A 20,418-nucleotide genomic window follows, 5' to 3' on the forward strand; every position below is an offset into this window, starting at 1 on the left:
GGGCGAAATAATTGCTTGCGGCGTCTCCCCTGGCAGACGACAGTGGTAGCAGACGACATTTCACTTGACCGTTCCGCACGAAAATGCGTGCAAGGAGCCTAGAAGCTTCGCGATTGGCTAAGATTTTGACCTTATGGCGACGTCACGAGCGTAAGGCGCGTACTGCCGTACCGCCGGGAAAGGTAAGATATAATATGGACGGGGATTTTAATATACTAATATGGTCGAAAAGGTCTATATCAAAACTAAATAGAAATTTCTTTTTTCTTCGTGAGTGTTGCTTACTACAATCGAGGGGGATACGGTGTTTACGCCAGGTTCGCTGAGGACAGCTGTGTGCTACATCAGACGGGCCTTGGATATACGTGTGGGGTAATCATCACACGCAGCCCCAAAACCACATTGTACGGCTATACGTGCAACAACTATGACAGACACATCATTCCTGTCTCCATCTTTTCCACTTCTCGCTGTCCCGTTACTCGGCAGACTCGAGTGGATTTACACATTCACTGTCACATTACCACGTGACTTCTTCTATGTCCTACGTTATTGTAATTGTTTTAGTGCCAATGAGTGTCACCTTTCGATTGTGTATATACACATATATTAAAAATGTATGTTATTGTTAACCAAACGTGCGGTGTCATTTCTTCTCACTTTTTTGTGCCACTTGTGCGTCCTCTTTTTTTGTTATCTATCTCTTTCAGTGACGTCATACGCACATGTGTGTGTGTGTGTGTGGTGCAGTCACGCGGACCTAATTTCATTGTGCAATGTTGCTTTGTCGAGGTCTACACGTCGTGCGAACTAACTCCCAGACTACCACAAACTACATTATTTTAAGGTAACGGGTGTTCCATTTAGCAAATCCCTTACATACACCAAACACAACGGTGCACCTCTCAGCAGCAGATGACGCAGACAATGACAGCCATGTCCACCTCCGTTTCACCACGTGCATTTTGCTCAGCGTCAAAACGAGCTCGCCCACATTGAACTTGACTGCACCTCTGAGTCGCGCTTGCCAAGAACAAAACCGCTGCCGAAACGTATCGGCTTCGAGCCGCAACGCGCAGAGGATTACCCAACCGCATTCAGATAACCAAGGCCACCACCCGTCAAAACCACAGTGCAACCGACGCACCCTCTCTATTTAGTTTCTTTTCATTCCTTCGCTTTTTCTTTTCCTAGCCGGAAAGGTCTGCCTCTTTTAGCCGCTCTGCCGTTGGCAGGGTAGATATCCTTGCCTCTCCAGATACACAAGTTGTTTGCCTTACTCTTGCACTTCGTCCTTTTATCCTTCCTTACAAGCGCAGAGATTCTAGGCTGTATTATCGAGCTCAGTGTGTGTGTATCTCTCGAGTCTCGCGTGCATCGTCTTCTACTTGAATGGACGGAAAAGAAACTCCACGGGGACTCAGCGTGATAGACTTCCAGCTGCACCACAAGTCGGGCGATACCGATTCTTTTGCGTACAATGTCTGGTACACTTCACTCTAAAAACACAACTTCACCGCATAGCACGCCGTGCGCCAACCGCCACCCACGGATGATAGGCCTATCTCTTCTGATTCGAAGAGAGAGGGGGCGTACGCCTTTTTGTGGCAATTTTCATATATCCGAATTGCCACAAAATGGCGTACGCCCCCTCTCCCTTCGAATCAGAAAAGATAACCCCATCATCCGTGGCAATGGGTGGCGCACAGCGTGCTGTGCGGTGAAGTTCGGTTTTTAGTGTGTTGTCTTGCAGCGTAAAGTCACCACAGGCTTTGTGAACGGTAATGCAAAGGGTTCTGCAAGGCTTCCGTCGTATTTTTATGTATCATACCTTGCATGTAACACCTTCTACACTCTTAAAAATGAACTTCACCGCACAGCACGCTCCTAGCCAACCATCACCTCGAATGATATCGTTATCTGCTCTGATTTGCTGAAAACGTGGGGCGTACGCCAGTTTTGTGACAATTATGAACAGCATAAGTGTTACAAAAATGGCGTACGCCCACCGTTTTGAACAAATGAGGGCACATAGCGATAGCATTCGAGTTGATGGTTGGCTAGGAGCGTGCTGTGCGGTGAAGTTCATTTTTAAGAGTATATATATGTATATATAAAAGGAAAAAAATAGCCAGAGCTCTTTGGCTGCACGTATAGCATATGTTTATAACTCAAACGTCGCCATGCCAGTACTGGACAGCTGTTTCGGCCTTGTTGGGCCTCATCAACAGTACGCAGGCAGGCGCGCCTGCCTGCGTACTGTTGATGAGGCCCAACAAGGCCGAAACAGCTGTCCAGTACTGGCATGGCAACGTTTGAGTTACAAACATATATAGATACTCATGGAACGATGCGACAGCACCAGAGGACACGTGTTTCGCCGTGTTTGCGGCTCGTCAGCCCTGGGTAGCTGCGCATCATTCGGGATTGGCAAACCAGGGGTCACTCAGCTAGCGATATACACCTGGGAGGGTGACTGAACACTCCTCAATGCCACAGTGCAAGCCAGTGAATTATAAAGAGGAAAAACAAGCCATTAAAAAATAAGTAAATGACGCTAGAAGTGTTTTTACTAGATAACTGTCTTTACTACATAATCTAGCGTCATTTACTTATTTCTTTAATGGCTTTTTTTCCCTCTTTATATATATATATATAGATAGATACTCATTGAACGATGCGACAGCACCAGAGGACACGTGTTTCGCCGTGTTTGCGGCTCGTCGGCCCTGGGTAGCTGCGCATCGTTCGGGATTGGCAAACCAGGGGTCACTCAGCTTTCCCCCTCTCTTTATATATATATATATACGAGGGGTGTTCAAGTCAAACCGGGACTTTCTGTCTCCTGAGTGTAAAAATGGCTCGCGCTACTTCTTTTTCGTCATTTTTCACTTACTCACTCACTTACTTGTATATATATATACAATTATCCTAGCACCTACCAGCAGCCATGATCGGACCGCATTCTTGACCTCGTCGTCGCAGCTGAAGTGGCGGACCCCAAGGAATGCCTTCAGTGGCACGAAGAGATGGAAATCGCTGGGGGGCGAGGTCTGGACTGTAAGGGGGATGTGGCAGCAACTCCCACCCAAGTTCCTGTAAGGTGCGTGTCGTGAGATGCGCGGTATGCGGGCGTGCATCGTCCTGTAGGAGGAGGACTCCTTTGGTGATGAGGCCCGGCTTTCCGAAACTGGAGGTGTCCATGAATGATAGTGTTCAACGTTCCCACAGAAAGGTCCGTCTTTCCAGCCAGTTCGAGACATGTTATCCGTCGGTCCTTGAGGATCAGGCGCTCCACATGTTGGATGTTCTCAGGAACTCTCACACAGGGCTCTGAGCCGCCCCGGCCGGGATCGTCCTGCACTGATGTACGGCGCCGTCTCGGAACCGTTTGCACCACTCAAACGCTTTGCTGCGGCTAAGTGTATCGTGACCATACTGGGCCTGAAGTCTTCTGTGAATTTCAGATGACTTTATGCCTTCATTCACGAGAAACTTCATGACAATTCGCTGTTCGATGTGCGCGCTCACCTCGTTGTCGGCCATCTTGTCTAGCACGTGTCTTCTGTTTTGCACAAACTTTGGACCACTACGTGGTGAACGCCGAGGCCTGTCGCGTGTGAAAATGATGAAAAAGAAGTAGCGCGAGCCATTTGTACACTCAGGAGACAGAAAGTCCCGATTTGACTTGAACGCCCCTCGCATATATATATATATATAAAAGTGTTATACAGTCAAACCTCGATATAACGAATCTCACGGGGAACACAATTTATTTTGCTGTATATCCGTGCTATAGCCAACAGCACGTTCTTCAATGATGTAGGTGTCTCTCTTACTCTCTGTGTGCTCCACCCATTTCATTCGCATCTCACTCGTACCATAACCCACGTGAAATGGGGTAGCCAGCGGAGAAAAACATCATCACCCTCATCATGTATCTGTTGTCGTTGCAATACACGTGCGCGTGTCCTAGTGGCCCATCATCCAGTTTTCAAAAGACGGCACATTCGGAATATATACGAGAATTTGTTCCGAATGTGCCTTCTTTTGAAGACCGGAGGATGGGCCGATAGGAATATGTGGCACATGCACGCACGTGTATTGCAACGACAACAGATACACGATGGTGTGTTTCACCGCAGGCTGCCCCATTTCACGTGCGTTATTATTAGGCCCGTGCGAATAGCGGTTTGCAAGCCGAAGCGAATATGAAGCGAATAACTGGAGACCCGAAGCGAATAAGAAGCGAACAGTTGGAAAATGGGACGGTTTGCACGCAGAGGCGGAGTGGAAATAAAGGGCGAACGTACAGGAAACGTGGTGCATTCGAGGATGAAATAGAATGCTGCGCCTGCACCACACTCTTAGAAATGAACTTCACCGCATAGCACGATTCTAGCCAACCATCACCTCGAATGATATCGTTATCTGATCTGATTTGTTGAAAACGGGAGGCATACGCCTTTTTTTGTGACAATTATAAACAGCATAAGTGTCACAAAAAAGGCGTACGCCTCTCGTTTTCAACAAATCAGGGCAGATAACGGTATCATCCGAGATCAAAGTTGGCTAGGAGCGTGGTATGCGAGGTCCTACACTCTTAAAAATGAACTTCACCGCATAGCACGCTACTAGCCAACCATTATCTCGAATGATATCGTTATCTGCCCTGATTTGTTGAAAACGGGGGGCGTACGCCATTTCTGTGACACTTATGCTGTTCATAATTGTCACAGAAAAGGCGTACGCCCCCTGTTTTCAACAAATCAGGGCAGATAACGATATCATTCGAGATAATGGTTGGCTAGGACTGTGCTATGCGGTGAAGTTCATTTTTAAGAGTGTAGGTGCACTCTGGCGGTTTTGCTCTATAGTAAATGCTTGTTGTTGCGTGAGATTTTGCGCGGCAACTATACATGACATTCTCGGGCAAACATAAACAAGTCCCCGCCACAACTTCCGGTGCCACGAAGACTTCCGGTGCTCGGAACCAACCGCCATTCAGAACTATATCTTTCGCTTTCCTGATTTGTTGCATACGGGAGGAGTACGCCTTTCTACGGTACAAAGGGTACAGGCTTTTTAGGAGTACAAAAAGGCGTATATGACCCCCTCTCTCCTGAAATCAGAAGCGATCGCTGTATCAATCGGCAGAGTGGTTCGCGCAGAGCCTGTCTGCTGTGAAACCGGATGTCGTTTTGGCACCGGAAGCGATGAAAACAGCACGTATTCGGAAATATTCCGCATGGAAGAGGCATTCGATTCGATTCGCAACTCGAATATCGAAATTCGTATTCGGTTCGGAATTCGAATATAAGTATTCGCTTCGATATATTCGAAAAATTGGAACGTTCGCACGGAACTGGTTATGATGTGAGCGAGATGGGAATGAAATGGGTGGAGCACACAGAGAGAAAGAGAGAAATCCTTATATATATTTTGCCGAGACTGAAAGGTGAGCAGAGTTCGAATCCGGGCACCGCCTCTGCTGATTGGGTGTTTCCTCCTGGGTTTTCCTCAGACGCTTTAAGACTCTGAAGTCGGCCCAGGACGCACGGTACCCCCTGTTATGCGATAGTCGTGACGTTACCCACCTAAGCGTGGCCGACTACGCCAAGCTATTCAATCATCGCCGCCCACCCGCCTCATATACTATATTACATTCCTTACTCTCGTTGTCTGCTGCCGTATATGTTCCAAAATTCGACTCTTCACGCGAAACCCAAAGCGTACTCTCACTCACACAGGTGCATGGGAGTGTGACTGCAACTATACGGCAAGTTTCAGGTTACCTCAACTCAAAAATGTCCAAATGCGTAAGTAACCGATGATTCCACCACGAATTAGACTTTTTTTATTAATAAAAAAAGGCAAATTTTACTCTATCTCTTTTTACACGAATTACACCACGGAACTTGTGGCAAGCATTGAAGCGGAAAAAGCCAGCCCATCCAAAATGCACGTGTCCATTCGCGTGTTCTCCGCGCAAAATAAACCCGGTAACTATGATGAGCTCTACGATAACCTCCACAAATGTATCTTTCCGCGTGTATACGTAAAGCTATATCATCACTATCGGGAGACGTGTCTGAACTCACGAATTGGAACGCGAGATAAGAAAGCCCGAGATGTCGACGTCCACGAATCGTTATCCAAAATTGTTCCAGGTAATGCCCTCACTTGCATGAAATGCACAACACTTCCAGGCACACGCTTATCTATCATTTGTTGAAGGATAGACTGGCGCGCAACGACAACATAGCTAATCTACCACTTTAGCACTTACTCAAAGTTATCGTCCACCATAAATGCTGTTCTCTATATTCCTGTGCTGGACCTCGGAATAACATATTATGATGCTTATGCACGCAGTTAAGAAACATTACCTAAACATTACCTAACACAGAATATAGAAGATAATGATAGTAGTAACCGGCCGGCACTCCAATGAGGCAGTACAGTCACTCGCGCATTTCCGACATATACGCACTGCTAACATTTCTGAAGAATGTAAGGACTTATTAGTGATCACTGCGTCCTTACTGCGTGATACTTAGTCCTCATTTAGTCCATCTTATTCTCATCAAATTACGCCGCGGAGAATTGGGTAGAGTATTGCCTGTGCTTATGTAACGCACAAATCATTATCATCATAAAAAAGTTTTCTGACATATAGTACGTACATTATCGTTTCACTGTGTACACTCTAAGAAAAAAAGGGTGTGAAAAGGTGGTAACTTCTATAGTTACTACCTAGGTCAACATAGCATATTTCCAAATTGCTACAAAAAGGCGTTCGCCCCCCTCGCTCACCGAATCAGAAGCGGGAACCCCATCATTCGTAGGTAGCCCTTTTCAAAAGTGTGTACACCACAAAGGTATAACTGCTCCACCCTTTTTTCTAAGACTGTATGGTGCTCTGTGAGAAATTAAAGAGGACAGTGTTCGAAAGAAAGAAAATGAAGGAATAAATAAATACGATGTTGGCAGCGTGTATTTCTTCGAGTAAAGAAAAAGTGAAAAAAAAAAAAAAAAGTCGGCTGTTCACTTCCGGCTAACCATCCTATCTACACTCTAAAAACAGATGGTGGTGGTGGTGGTGGTGGTGAAAGAGCTCGCCGTTGTCGGCCTCACAGAGGTGGGCAACGTCACGACTAACGCTCTGCGGGGAATGTGCGTCCCGGGCCGGCTTCTAAGGGAACTGTGCCGACATATGCCTGACAGTGTCTGAGGAAAACCCAGCAAAAACGTCCCAGACAACACGGCCGGCAACCGGGATTCGAACCCGGGTACCTCTCCCAGTCTCGACGCGAGATGGGCCAGCACGCTAATCACTCAGCCTCTCTCTAAAAACAGAACTTCACCACATAGCACGCTCTTAGCCAATCACCGTCCCGAATGACATCGTTCTGCCCCATGATTGGTTAAAAACGGGAGGCGTACGCCTTTTTTGGAACACTTACGCAGTTCCAAAAAAAGGCGCACGCCCCACGCTTTCCACAAATAGGGAGTGATGTTTTTGTTTGTTGTTTTATGTTCCCGTGTTAGCGCCGCGAAGCAACTGTGGCTGTGAGCGGCGTAGAGATGTATGAACAGATGGAGAGAGAGAGAGGACAGCGGGAAGGAGTGGGAGACAGGGGGCGGGTTAGTGTGCGTCCTGGGCCGACTTCAGGGGGAACTGTGCAGACACTCAAAATCGGGAGTGATAAAGGTATCCTTCTGTGCAATGGCTGGCTTTCACCGTGCTATAGACTCTTAAAAATGAACTTCACCGCATAGCACGCTGCTAGCCAACCATCATCAACCATTTTTTGTGACAATTATGAACAGCATAAGTGTCACAGAAAAGGCGTACGCCCCCCGTTTTCAACAAATCAGGGCAGATGACGATATCATTCGAGATGATGGTTGGCTAGGAGCGTGCTATGTGGTGAAGTTCATTTCTAAGAGTGTATGGCGAAGTTCTGTTTTTAGAGTGGTACAGGGAACAATCACCTCCGGCTGCTCTCTTTGGTATGAACAAAAAAAAAAAAGCGACTTTACCGAAATACTAGTACCCCTGAAACGCGTTTTGCGCAGAGATGTGACGTGAGGTGCTACAAGTTTCCGACGCTTGGAACACGGCATCCCACAGCTAACGTCCGCGACGTTGCTAAGCAACTAGCACTGCGCTACCAAATTGCTAGCGACCCCCCGGCCGGGTTCTATATACCCGTAGCATTGAAGAAGCGTGCAGATACGGTACTAAGCGACGCACATAGGCTGGCACTCGAAAAACAGCCGAGAACATTCGACCAGCACGGGATATAAAATCCTACACCCACACAGAGCACATAGCGAACACGAACATTCGCTCGAAATGGGGAGAAGTGCATTATTTATACGCATTTAAAATACGCGATGGAAAACCAGCTGCATGCACAGTCTGCATCTTCCCCGCTCCTGTACATGTCGATATATGTCGTATTAAAACAGAAATTGTTTCGCTATACAGTCAAACTCCTTTATAGCGAACACCTTTTTAACAAAAATACCACTACAGCGAATTTTTTTGCGGTCGCGCTGGAGCCCTATAGGTCCAATAATGGACATCCTCTTTAACGAGACACTTTTACTGCGAATTCTTTTCGCTGTCCCCTGAGTTTCGTTGTAAAGGAGTTCGACTGTAATAGATATATAAATGTGAGGAATTGTTTCAAGTCGGCCGAGATGGCCTGCGAAAGGACCCCGTTGGCCGGGTGTGTGGGTGGACGCCGTTCCCAGACGTTTCGGGGAACTGAGGTCTCCCAAAAGCTGCGTCCTCGGGACGAGTGTATATAGTGTACAATAAACAGATCGTGGACGGTGACGTTCTACGAAGTGTACGCTGGCTGCAGTGTCCGTTTACTGCGACGCTCGAGGGGCAAGCCCCGTCGAAGTTTTATTTCCTTACATAAATATGTAATAAAACGGCCTATAGAAAACAGCGAGACGGATGGGCTGCATCAGCTGTTGGTCGGCACGCTCATCAAAAACAGGAAATGTTACCTTTGATTCCACCGTAATTTCTGTGTTTACTCGATGCAACAGAACGGGAATGCGGAAATGTAATGCTGAACAAAGGTTCCGTTTGATGCATTAACCTTTCGCGTCATATATCGTAAAATAACGGACGCATTTGCCACTTGCGGGTGTGCGGGGTTTTTATTTTATTTATTTATTTTCTAAACCGCTCCGGCACTTTACGAATTGAGCCGTCAGGTTGCACGCATATAGCCTCTCAGAGATATCGCTAATGGCCAAATGCGTCACTGAGGAACGATAAGAGGCGATATGCGCAGCACGGATAGAAATCACTGCCATATCGTACGCTAATACGCTGTTCCTCTGTCGCATGACGCGCAAGCGTTATTAGACTGCCAAATTGTGTCATGCAACCGCAGCAATAGCGATTATCATGCGCATGTGGGCATCATATGGGGTTGTGATAAAGGGCGCATTCCACTAACATGAGTCCATAATACCTTTGTAAGTTGCGTGTGCTAATAGTTATTTTAAAACCGAAGCCAATACGAAGCAAGAAGATACACAACTGAAGCAAATAGCTGTCTACTCGAACTGGAACTGGAACTGGAACTTACATCCCCATTTTTTTCTTTATTCACATCACATCACATCACATCGAACTGGATATATGTATACATACGCAGCACATGTATTAACACAAACATGTGTACAGCATGTGTGCGCGATGTATATTCATTCGGATCACAATATGAAGAAGCGCTCACGTTGTTTTAAGCCTTTTCTTGTGCCACTTTCGGCATTGGCGTGTGCAGCTTCGAAGCTGTTCGAATATATGCGGTTTCGAAGAAACTCGAAATTCGTATACAAAATTCCATATTCAATTCGGAAATCGAATCGAGAATTATTCGCTTCGGCATTCGCAGCTATTTGGTTTTCCCGAAGAAATTAGCTAACAGGAGTGCACACAGCTGCGACGACACCCACCGGCTCCTTCTGACGTTTTGTGACGTCAGATCATCCGAGCACCTCTATTGACTACCTGTAGAATCGTCTGCTACAGCGAGGGAGCAAGGCTCGACTGCTCTGCGTCAGACGCAGGATGGGCGATGCCGAATACATCCGCAAAAAGAAAGAAAGAAAAAGAGGGCGAGTCGTGCCTCACTATTGGGCGGATGATGCTACGTCACAGATTGGCAGCTGAAGAAAGGGGCTTTTCTGACGTGCGAGATTGAAAGCATCTCTTGGGCACCAGGCTTGCTCGCTGCATTCGTATACTTTCTGTGCGAACAGACGAATTCAGGAAATCCCAGAACTCTTTGCGCATGCGCTGCATCCTGGTAGGTTATTATTATTATTATTAGGAAGGGAGAACAGTGCTTCAGGTTCCGTTTTCGCTAACTTGACACCGCGTGGACAAAGGGCAGGGTGAGGAGAAATCGAAACAGTTTGGAGACCCTTTCCTCCTCTCTGATAAGCAAGTTCCCACACTTCGAAGCTTTTTCGATGATTTTCTGAAATCCTTTCTTTATATAGTATACCTCAGGGTTTGTAATCCTAATTTCTATTACCCCGGTCTCATGACTTACTCTCCGTTTGTCTCTCAATATATTACGGCCAGAGCCGTAGCGACGGGGGTGCAAGAGGGGCAGCCGCCTTCGCCAGAGAGGGCGACGAACGGCAAGCCCTGGAAGGTTTGATTGGACAGTATAAAGCAGGAGTGAAGAGAATTTGAATTGACGGTCTCGGCAGTGTAAATGGGCGTTTTCATTCCTTTGTTTACAAGGCTTCTGACAGCAGTGATGGAGGGAGGGAGGGGGTGGGGGCGCTTCAGATTTGCCCTGCCCCGGACGCAAACTCGCGTCGCGACGGCTCTGATTACGACATACCACTTCGGCATGTGTTTCGCACACACTCTTAGAAATGAACTTCACCACATAGCACACGCTCCTATCCAACAATCATCCCGAATGATATCGTTACCGGGCCTGATTTGTTGAATACTGGAGGCGTACGCCTTTTTTTGTGACACTTGTGCTGTTCATAATTGTCGCAAAAAAGGCGTACGTCTCCCGTTTACAACAAACCAGGGCGGATAATGATATCATTCGAGATTATGGTTGGCTAGGAGCGTGCTATGCGGTGAAGTTCATTTTTAAGAGTGCACGCTAAACTACTGCGGATCTAAACTGTGGAATGGCCAATACACCCTCCAACGTCAAAATCGTAAGCTTTCATACCTTGCTACACAAAAGTACGAATAATAAATACATAAATAAATAAAACGCAGTCAACAGGTATGCATAAGGCAAAGGCATATGGGGATAACACGGGTAAGGTAAGAAACAAAGAACAAAGGCAGCCCTCGCGGCGTTTTGTCCGTCCTATTCCTTCTTCATCCTCGGAACTCCTCAAAAACGCCAACTAGTCCTTACGTTACATCGATTAACACAAAGAAGTCAATAAACCTGTGATCAACAAATTATGGCTTAGGTCCAGGAAGTTATTCGTTTTTTTCTTCGTGTCTTCTTCTTTAAGTGACAATATGAAAATAAACTTTTTTATTTATTTATTTATTTATTTATTTACAGCATAGGCTTGATTCCAGTTACTTCCGTCCTACCTTTCCAGCCACACTAAACTTCTTAATTTTTGTCAGTTCCCTGGAAGCAGACACATTCTAGATATACTTTCGAGACAACATAGCCGAGCTAAAGAGATAACGTCCAGCCACGTCCAATATTATCGACGCGAAACAGTCAGGAATCACGTTATTGACGCGTGATATTTCACCCAGTGATGACATTTCGTATCGCTAGAAGCCAAAACATAGGACGCAATGTTGGCCCACGATTCCATTAATCATGTCCTGTAACAGCAACACGTGCATCAACGCTAATCAATGCTGACCTATGATGTCAGCTGGGAATGTATTACGGGGGAGGAGGGGGGGGATATACATCACGTCACATGGAAGATATGCGACCCACTCAGAAAGGAAAGCAAGACGTCGAGGCTACTATCTGTCCCGTTCACCGTGTATTCTCAGGAGCGACGTCCACTCGGAATATTCTAGTAAAAGAAAAAGTTAAAAAACTAAATTTTGCCCATGGAGCGGAAGTTCTGTCGCGTCTTATATGTGCGCAATGCGCTTGAATATCGAGAGTGACATACCGCGAACATAGCAGACGACACCACCGGCCCCGTCGTCTGCTATGTTAGAGGAGCACGAAAAGTCACGACGTGCAGCGCTCGCACTCGCGTGGCAGAAAGCCATGACGTTTTGCGCATCTTCCGTTTTCCGGTGAGCTGTAGCAACGCAACAAATAACATTCTGGAAAAGACACGAAACAAAATGGCTGCTCTGTGGCGCCTTCGCTTTTCGCAGAACATTTGAAGCGCGGGTCCTGCATTACTTATACTCTTTCTCCTTCTAGACTCGACACCTGCTTTGCACCTGCCGAAAATCCGCTGAAATCCCTGCAGAAGGAAGACTCCCCCTTTCGTGGGCTACTCACCAAGCAGACGGCACTAGCTTCTCTTTTGGTTAATATACTTCTCCCTTTACATGCATCAAAAAGAAGAAGAAAATGGAGGACGACAATAATCCCCCCCCCCCACACACACACAAAAGAAAAATGCAGCAGAAGCAAAAACACATCTTTAAAAAAAAAAACGAAAAAAAAAACGATAGGTACGAAGCAGCAGAATCTCGCGAGACCACGAACATCGATCGCAGACGACGAGAACGAAACTGGGCCAAATAAGTCGCTGCAAGCGAGGGAGCGGGAGGAGCCTAGTGGGCCAAGCTCAAAATCGATTACAACGCTGTTGCAAGCCGTGAAAAGTATTGCGAGCTTCGAGACGGTTAGTGTACTATGGGTACTCAGGGTTCAGGGTTCTCGCGCCCCTCTTCCACCCCATATGCACTCGCATACCGAATACGATGATAAACGAGCAACGTACGTTCCGAAGCCTCTCCAACGCATCGCTGCCCACTTCTTATTTTTATTATTGTTGTTTTTGTCCGCTTTAAGTTAGCTATTTGATTTATCGTTCTCGCGAAGATCAAGCGGCGAATAATGTCCCTTGCAGTGCTGCTAATGCTCGAAAGGGGCGCTCGAGAATTGCTACAACGCTGACTGACGTTTATGGCCTAAGAGGAAACTGCTATGGCGGGTTATTTGTGAAGATTGAGTCTCGCAGAGCGTGCGTTGCTTTCTGCGTGTGCAGTGTAGGAAGCATGCGTATACACAGCTTGGTGAGATCTAAGAAATATGGACGAGGGTTGTTGAATTGTTTATGAAGACTTGCACACAGTAGTACACATTGCTGAAAAATAAATCATGTGCGCGTTTTGGATGTTGTCGCTACGCTGGACGCCATGCTGAATATAATCCCGGTTCAAACCGACGAAAATCGGTGCGTTTCGGGCCTTCTCACGGATTTGTGCGCAAGACAGCGGGTGCTCTCTTTCGTTTGGTTGTGGTAAATGCTGGTCTCTACGTATAAGCACGGAACACACAAACACATACCTTTTCTCTCTCTCTCTTTTTTTTTTTTTTTTTTGTCTACGTCAATGTGATTATGGATATTCCACGGAGATAATGAATCGAACATTTTGTTGTTGTTGTTATTGTTATTCCATCTTCAAGACGATGATGTGTGTAAAACTTTCTATGAAGTTTCATTGAAATTTCCATGAGAGTGCGAAGACAAGAACGTTCGGTGCCTTAATTAATGTCTTCTGGTGATGTAGTCTCATTCTACAACAATATAATGTTGAAAGATGAAAGTCACTGACAAGGTTAGCCAGCTGTAGGACTCGAACCCACATCTTCTGGATTGCCGGTCCAGGGCTCTACCAATTTAGCTAAGCTAACACGCCTTCTCAGCGACTTCCAAGGGTGCGTCATCTGAAGGGACAAACCAACCACTCTCTCTCACTCATCCTCCTTTCACTAATCACTTTCATAATGGTGATTTCCACAGGCGCATAAGTGAATATTTTTGTCATACTAAGAACGTACAGCAACTATAAAAGTTCCCTATGGAAAGCTTTTTTTTTTCCTGAATCGAAAACTTCTAATCAGACGAAATTTCATTTTTAATTATTTAATTAATTAAGTTAGGTAATTAAACCCTTCAATGTAAATTCTACTCCCAAAACATTTTGCTCTTATCGAAGTGGTATTGACATCAGTAAAGCCTACAGCCATCCGAACGTTATCACAAAGCAAACTGTCGCAGCAGTTCACCTAGTAGTACCTCGGTGCCTCGTCATGTTCTATTCTTATTACCACACTAGACTTTACATAACAAAACCGGTGTTCGCTGGAAGACACATTGATCATGCACCACAGAGCATGCAACGAAAGGTATTAACGCTTCCTGTACCTGTTGCCTAACAAATCCCTTTTGTACACGCTAATGCGAGAAATCCTCCATAAATTAGCAGACAGCAGCTGCAGCTGGACCAGTACATCCCACGTACTCCTGCTAACGAACTGCGCTGTCACCGACTCGCTTATCCTTACCGATTCATGCATCGCCGAAAAACAAGCAGCATATTCCCGACCAACATAGCCTACGCGCTTCAGCCAACTATATACGTTCTGGGGTATTGCATAATTAAACGCCTCTACTCTTCGTGAAATAAACAAAAGGTGGGAGCGCGGTATAGTGGCTGGGTAGGTAGCGCTGCTTCGTTGTATTATAGACACTGAGCAGTCTGCGGGCTGCTCGGTTAATTAAAACGTAATCTCCATCCCAGAAAAAAAAAAAGAAGAACAAAGAAACAGCCACTCGTTCTTCGCCACGTCCGCCGGGTAAGACGGGTTGCCGTTATATAGAAAAAAAAAGAAAAGAAAAAAGCAGAGTTAATCTTGCGTCTTCCAAAAAGGTCAGAAATATTCGATGGGCTGGATTTGGTCATGGAACAGGCAATTTTGTCAAAGTGAAGGGGTGAGAATAAGGTAGAAGACGTACACTCTAAAAACAGAACTTCACTGCATAGCACGCTGTACGCCAACCATTGCGACGAATGATAGGGTTATCGCTTCTGGTTCGAAAACAGATGGGGGCGTACGCCTTTTCGTGGCAATTTGGATATACTATGAAAATTGCCACAAAAATGGGTACGCCCCACACACCCCGTTGCCTCGAATGATAGGGTTATGGCTGGTGATTGGAAGACAGAAAGGGGGGGGGGGGCGTACACCCTTTTTGTGGTAATTTTCATATATCCAAATTACCAGATTGTTATCCGATCCCGATCGTTACCGGACACATTATAAGATTGTTAACTGCATCATGCCACAAAAAAAAGGCGCACGCCCCTGGTTTTCAGAAAATCGGGGGCATGACCGATATGTCACTCGGGATGACCGTTTACCATACACTCTAAAAGCTGAACTTCACCGCATAGCACGCTCTGCACCAACCATTGAGACGAATGATGGGGTTATGGACTTTTATTCGAAGACAAAGGGGGCGTACGCCTTTTCGTGTCAATTTGGAAGTATAATAATTGACACAAAAAGACGTACACCTCCCTCTGTCCTCGAATCAGAAGCGATAACCCATCATTCGTGGCAGTGGTTGGCGCAGTGCGTGCTATGCGGTGAAGTTCCGTTTTTAGAGCGCAGGTTCTGTCATGTCCCTCTGTGCCCCCGGCGTGGGAGGTTCAGTTCCAAGCGATACACTCTTAAAAATGAACTTCACCGCATAGCACGCAACTAGCCAACCATCACCTCGGATGATATCGTTATCTGCCCTGATTTGCTGAAAACGGAAGGCGTACGCCTTTTCTGTGACAATTATGAACAGATATCATCCGAGGTGATGGTTGGCTAGTTGCGTGCTATGCGGTGAAGTTCATTTTTAAGAGTGTAGGCGGTGCAGGCCGTTTGTTTGTGCTGTCATCAAACTGTGCAAACGTTCTATATAGCTTGCGGGTAGGTTATTTTCGTACTAAATTGTCATATATATATTGTAATATATATTGCACATTTCGTTTAATTTTGTTTTGTTTTTTACCACAAATATTTCAAAGGGCAGTCGTACAAGTGCCATTTTCCGACTTGACGCTTTATTACTTAAAAAATAATACGCGCCAGTCACACTGCTTTGTTTATGAACTCATGAACTTCGCCAGATATAGCACACTCCTAGCCAACCATCATCTCGAATGATATCGTTACCTGCCCTGATTTGTTGAAAATTGGAGGCGTATGCTTCTCCCCCCCCCCTTTTTTTTTTTTGACAATGAGGCTTGTGCACGTGACGTCACGCGCAGCCTTTGCGCGCCTTGGAGCCACGTGACATGGGAAAACATGAGGATGCTTCAGAGGCGTCTTTCTTCGGGCCGAATGAGGCAGCAGCGTATGTTTTTACAATTTTCTCTCGTAATTGCACGCATACCGCAACAACTCACGGGATGCCCTCCTACTGTGACTTCAGACTGCAATATGTTTTCCAATGTCACGTGACCAAACATGACGTCACTGCACAAGCCTCATTATGAACAGCATAAGTGTCACAAAAAAGGCGTACTCATCCCGTCTTCAACAAATCAGGACAACCTAGGCAGGGGCGGGTGCAGACCCTCGGTTTGGGGGGGAGGGGGCTGTTCCTCTGTGGGAGCCCGTAGTGAGGGGGGGGAGAGAAATTCAATGTATAAATTGTCGTTTTAGGGGTGATTTCCCTCCCCCAATTGGATCCCCCACTAGACCTACGGCTCCCCCGATTGCAACATGCCGCTATAATGCCGCGTCATATTGGCGCACGCGCAGACCGATCGTCATAAGAAGCGCCACCATTCAACCAACCATATGCGTTTCCCAGCTATATGATCTTTATCGTTTTCTTTTTTTTATGTTGATAACGATGCGGCTGACACGTGGCAGTTTTCTTGGTTGTCCATGGTCCCCACTATATAGCTTCCCTTAACGAGCTGCGTCAACATTTACATACCTCTCCCCTGGCGAGCCACGGCCGCTATGTACACATACGACGCAATTCTTTGTTCTTCCAAGGTGTATATATTGCATACATCCGTGCCTTGAACGTTGCCTTTCAAAGAGACCAATAATCGTGAGGACGTCTCACGTGAAGAGTGATGGCTAGGCCTAGAGTAAATATTAGCCCACGAGCGCGGAATGACTACAAAACATACTTCATCTACCCCCCAAGACAACGTAAGCTCTATTCCCCCTGGGATTAACCATTTCGGTCACGGCATGGTAAGAATGGTAAGAACGAATGGTAAGAACGTCCAGTTTTTGTGTTTTCATAACACACTAAGAGCATTAAATACTACACAAAAATGAGAGGACCGCATGCAAATAGTCAAGAAAAGATACGTGTTCCAGAAACTGCAGCTCTGTTGTACATAGCACGCAATATTTTTTGTTCCAAACGATCCGCTTTCATTTTCTGTTTTAACGGAGTGTCATAGCAAACTGACTCCATTGGCGCATGCGCGCAACACGTAAGCTTACTCACATTCATTTCGCCAAGCTCCGACACCTACTTTGAAACAAAAAGTTCCGGTAGAAATATGGCAAATATGGCAGTCGTCCAAAAGCGACAGAGCGCCGGGATTTTTTTCGACGACTACCATATTTCTATGCTGTCCATGTCCTAAGGCATTTGAGGCTTCTGTTGCGTTTGGTTTTCTGTTTGTTCCAGCCTCGCAACAGTTACTTTCCGCCGTGTGCACAAAAACTTCCAGTAAACGACAACAACAACTTACAAACAAACAAACAAAGTGCGCTCTACAACCTTACGCAGACATCGTGCTGTTTCCATGCACAATTAGCAGCACGACGCAAAACGAGGTACCTTATATCTAGGGTTCCGCATTTTCGGTTTTAACCGAAAAACACCGAAAAACATACGCCGGGTAAATTTTCCCTCATTCGGTTTTACTCGAAAAACACCGAATACAGAGGGACATTCCAGGACACGACAGAGATAAGTTGCTGCGCATGCCCAGCAAGTTGTTGATGGGGATCAGAATACCATACAGAAATACGATGGATGTGAAAAATGCCCGTCTACTTTTTTTCGTTAGCCGTAAAACGCCACCGCAGCGAGCAATGCCATGTTGGATGAGCTTCATGCTGCGATAACTGTCGGATAAACCGTGTAAACGCCAGGAAAAACACCGAAAAACGCCGATTTCCTGAAAATCAATAAACATACGCCGAATCCGCCCAAAAATAAAAAACGAAAACGCGGAACCCCAGTTATATATCATTCTCTGCCCATCCCTCTTTCCGTCTCACCCTCACCACTTACCCCTCTCGTCAAACTGCACTTCCATGGCGCGAAAAATCCAACTTAATAGGCGCACACGAGCAGAAGAAGAGCACTCGTCTATACAGAGACCGAGCAGAATACAAAAAAAGCTGTTATGTGCACCTCTATCGTCTTGGACTCCCCCCTTTGGAGTACGTGGCGATAAGGTACTATTGCACACGTACTTCTCCGAAGAGCAGACAGAGCTCCTCGTGGCAAGGGAGAAAAACAAAAGGGTCCCCTCCACATCCTCTTCGTCGTACTCGTGTCACACGCTGTCGCATAAGATGGAGAGGAGAGGTCTGCGAGTCCACACTGAGAAGTGATCAATAGTTAAACTCTTTGTGCGTAATATATGCAGCTACCTTCGCGTGAAGCGGCACTAAGGACACGCCACGGAGCTGTCAACTGTGCACATAGGGTTAGGACAGCGTAAAGAGTCGGGAACATGAATGTGGATTGTGCCACGTAGGATGATGACGAAAATTTGATTTGATATGTCTAACAGTTATGAGCTCGAGTACCGAATTAGATGTGAGTCACGCATCTTGCCCTCCAACGAATAAAACAAAGAAACAAACATGCAAGCAAACATACACGCGCACATAGAAAAAGAGACGGACGGACTGGGCACTCTTAGAAATGAACTTCGTCACATAGCACGTCCTGGGGAATGTGCGTCCTGGGCTGACTTCTAAGGGAACTGTGCCGACATATGTCTGAAAGAGTGTGAGGAAAACCCAGGAGAAATGAACTTCACCGCATAGCACGCTCCTAGCCAGCCATCATCTCGAATGATATCGTCATCTGCACTTATTTGTTGAAAACAGGAGGTGCACGCCTTTTTTGTGACAAGTCATAAGTGTCACAAAAAAGGCGCACGCCTGCCGTTTTCAACAAATCACGGCATATAACGATACCATTCGGGATGATGGTTGGCTAGGAGCGTACTAGTATGTGGTGAAGTCGTAGAACGTGAAGAAAAAACAATGTACAAGTTTCCGGCGATGCAGAATCAAAAATAACAAAGACGGTTAAGAGCATGTGGTGAAGCTCATTTTTAAGTGCGAGCAGCGAAAGCATCTCAATATTTCTTGCATACCATCCACATTTTCCCTCGCACGGTTGCCACTGACAAGGCAAGTATCGGGAAATTGGACAAAGGTTGAACTGTCGAGGGGTTGTTTCATTCTTATTTAGGCAGACAACAGACAACTTCTCCAAGACGTCAGCTGCAGTCTTTCACATCAGGGCTCGAGCGTTGGTCAGGCTTCTTCCCCACCCAAGTTATCCCCGCATCGCCCCTTGCACTGTCGTCTTGGATACTATGAGCGTGCATGCCGTTTGACTTCGTCTGGAGCAGCATTTGGTGAATGGGTATGTGGGCTCAGATATGAAGAAACGTCATCATGACGGTGGTAGACAGACTGAAACCGAAACAAACCGGAAAGGGAGGGCTGGGTTCCACGAATGGGCACTTGTTCGCTGCTTCCTATTGAAAGAAACGTAGGACCGAAGGTCCCTTTGAGGGACGATCGTAACCCCCTCCCCCCCCCTCCGACCCTGGCTTTAGGGCGCGACCCTGTTCGTCCCCTAGCTTCGAGCGTAGTTCCAAGTCTACCAAATTGGTGGCGCTGTCGAACACTATGACGTCATTTGTTTACGAACAGGAAGAGGTCTATTGCCCCGCCCTGGGTTTGCTTGTCAATGTTTCAGTGCCCGCCATTGCCCGCCATTGATGTTCCGCCATTGCGGAAATGTATGCATTATGCCTCTCGGGTCTCGGCTCTTTCTCGCTGACGCGCGTTCCCTTTAGCATGTATACACACCAGGCAGCCCACTATGTAGCTGTGCTTTCTTCCGGGAGCACTCTGACACTGCGTTGCGATGCGCGACCTTCCGGATGTTTATCGGACCAGTGTCTTTAACCTGTGACAGTCGCGATGGAAGCAACGTACTTTCTTCTGCCGACCGAAATAAAGTATCGAGCGTGAGTTGCATAGCAGCACACGGAGCAGCAGACACAGAAAGAACTTATTCAACTTGGAACGATGCTGGCATATCTTCAAGAGGACGTCACATAGAGAGAGAGAGAGAGAGAGATTCTTC

At 46.4% G+C, this 20,418-nt stretch overlaps 1 protein-coding gene across 1 annotated transcript in view; it reads right to left on the minus strand.

Moving 5' to 3' along the window:
- Nucleotides 1-18,428, minus strand: part of LOC135396925 (protein phosphatase 1 regulatory subunit 37-like) — a 69,799-nt gene extending 51,371 nt beyond the window's left edge. The window contains exon 1 of the mRNA XM_064628164.1: nucleotides 18,310-18,428. Coding sequence (XP_064484234.1) covers nucleotides 18,310-18,334 — 25 coding nt within the window. The 5' untranslated portion in view covers nucleotides 18,335-18,428. The remainder of the gene's footprint in view (nucleotides 1-18,309) is intronic.
- Between the last annotated feature and the right edge of the window lie 1,990 nt (nucleotides 18,429-20,418).

The sequence above is a fragment of the Ornithodoros turicata genome, chromosome 6 (genome assembly GCF_037126465.1).
Source record: "Ornithodoros turicata isolate Travis chromosome 6, ASM3712646v1, whole genome shotgun sequence".
NCBI lineage: Eukaryota > Metazoa > Arthropoda > Arachnida > Ixodida > Argasidae > Ornithodoros > Ornithodoros turicata.